The sequence below is a fragment of the Pteropus vampyrus genome, unplaced genomic scaffold (assembly GCF_000151845.1).
Source record: "Pteropus vampyrus isolate Shadow unplaced genomic scaffold, Pvam_2.0 Scaffold5440, whole genome shotgun sequence".
Lineage (NCBI taxonomy): Eukaryota > Metazoa > Chordata > Mammalia > Chiroptera > Pteropodidae > Pteropus > Pteropus vampyrus.
In genome coordinates, this window is record NW_011894221.1 from 3,605 (window position 1) to 5,499 (window position 1,895).

At 38.2% G+C, this 1,895-nt stretch overlaps 1 protein-coding gene across 1 annotated transcript in view; it reads right to left on the bottom strand.

The window, feature by feature from the left end:
- The window catches only part of LOC105310533 (60S ribosomal protein L5-like), a 7,868-nt gene that overhangs the window by 3,604 nt on the left and 2,369 nt on the right, over nt 1-1,895 (bottom strand). The window contains exons 2-3 of the mRNA XM_011386700.2: nt 1,346-1,513; nt 207-410 (exon numbers count right to left, since the gene is read on the bottom strand). Coding sequence (XP_011385002.2) covers nt 207-410; nt 1,346-1,513 — 372 coding nt within the window. The remainder of the gene's footprint in view (nt 1-206; nt 411-1,345; nt 1,514-1,895) is intronic.

Sequence of the window (1,895 nt, forward strand, 5' to 3'; positions counted from 1 at the left end):
GAAGGGAATGGGGGTGGGTGGGCCGTGATGAAATCAAGCTCTTATTTCTAACCAAAACTTAAGTCACAAACGAAAGGTAGTGGTTTCAACCCCGGCTCTTCTACTTCTTGGCTCCAAAATCTTGGATAAACCATTTTTACCACTCAACCCCAGTCTCTTCACTTATAATATGGAGTTCAGGCAACGAGGCCTTGAATACTATATTACCTGTGAGGAATAGACAAGCCTCCATCCACAGCTCCCTTCAGGGCCCCAAAAACTTTATTTCCAGTAGTAGTTCTTGCAAGCCCTGCATCCAAATAGCAGGTAAAGGCACCAGGTTGACCATCAATGCTTTCCACATTGTATTCATCTCCGGTCACCTCCACTTGGCCTTCATAGATTTTGTCCATGCCAAATCTATTGAGAAGCTATTAACAAAAAAAACCAGTCTAAATACCTGTCTGAATATATTCAAACAATATCTCAAGTCACAACTTTAATGACCTGACAAAAATTTTCCAATGCATTTATCCCTTTATCCTACTCTGCATCAAGCTGCTCTCGTAGTTAATGACAATGTTCCCCACGCCCAAACATATTTATAACCAATGAAGATGTGGGTCCCCGACAATGATGCATGCTTAACAATCCCACTGCAAAACAATGTCAGTAACTCAGGAAACAAAATGCAAAATCATTTTCATCTTTTCTGCATGACAGGAAATACTGCCACCCAGAGGCAGAGATGATTAAAACAAAAATGAATCTTCCACCATGCCTGCCCCGTCCCACAAGAAACTGCTTCTCAAAATTTAACATACACATAAATCACTTGGACATCCTACTAAACTATAGATTCTCAAGATATGGAGCAGAGTCTGTGTATTTATGTATGCTTACAATCAGATCTACACTTCTGAGTAGATCTGCCCAACAAGGCAGCCACTAACTAGCCACAAGTGGCTATTAAAATGTGAATTAAAAATTCAGTTCATCAGTAGTACTAGATACATTTCAAGTGCTCAAAAGCCACGTGTTACTGGTTACCATATCAACAGCACAGATTAAAGATATCCACCAATGCAGAAAATTCTATTGGTCTAAATACATCCAACAAACAGGACAGAAAAACAGGAAAACTGCTTCCCAAATCTGTCAGAAAATGTATGGTGTTTCGATCAAACCTTGTTTTTATAAAATCATCTTTGCCAATGATGCCCTTATAAGCCACACGGTAACAACAAGCACTCTCTTGACCTCACAGCTGAGGGTATTTTATCCATGTGTGAACATTTACCTTACAGAAAATTCCAAACAATGATCTAATTCCAAAAAACATCAGTTAAAATAGTCCTGTACATACCCTGCGGGCCAGCAGCAGGCCAGTACAATATGCTGCAGCATAATTTGTCAGGCCAACCTTCACACCATACTTTGGAAGTTCATGAGCATAAGCTGCACAAACTATCATATCTCCTTCTATACGGGCATAAGCAATCTGTAAGAGAAAAAAAAGGTTAGTAATCTGCTTTCACTGTTTAAGTACCTTCTTGTTCCAAGGACTTGAAGGAAAAAGAAAAAAAGCCAGACATAGATCCACGGCACTTAAAATTTGTCTTTGTTAAACCCACTCACATCCAACTACATATGGCTTGGTCAATTATAACAGGTAGATTTATGACTCTGTAAATATGTTTGTCTAATGTCACAATATGTAAGACTAAAATTATCATATGGACACTGAATACTAAAATGCCTTTGGGATAAATACTATACTTCCTTACTTCTAAATACAGAAGACTTAGCAGGTTAACTGCTGAATCAAAGAGGCATTTTGAAAAGTCAAAGGAATCCCCAATTATTTCAAAAATCTTTTGAATTAAGCATATTTAAGTCCAATAACGTTTTGGACA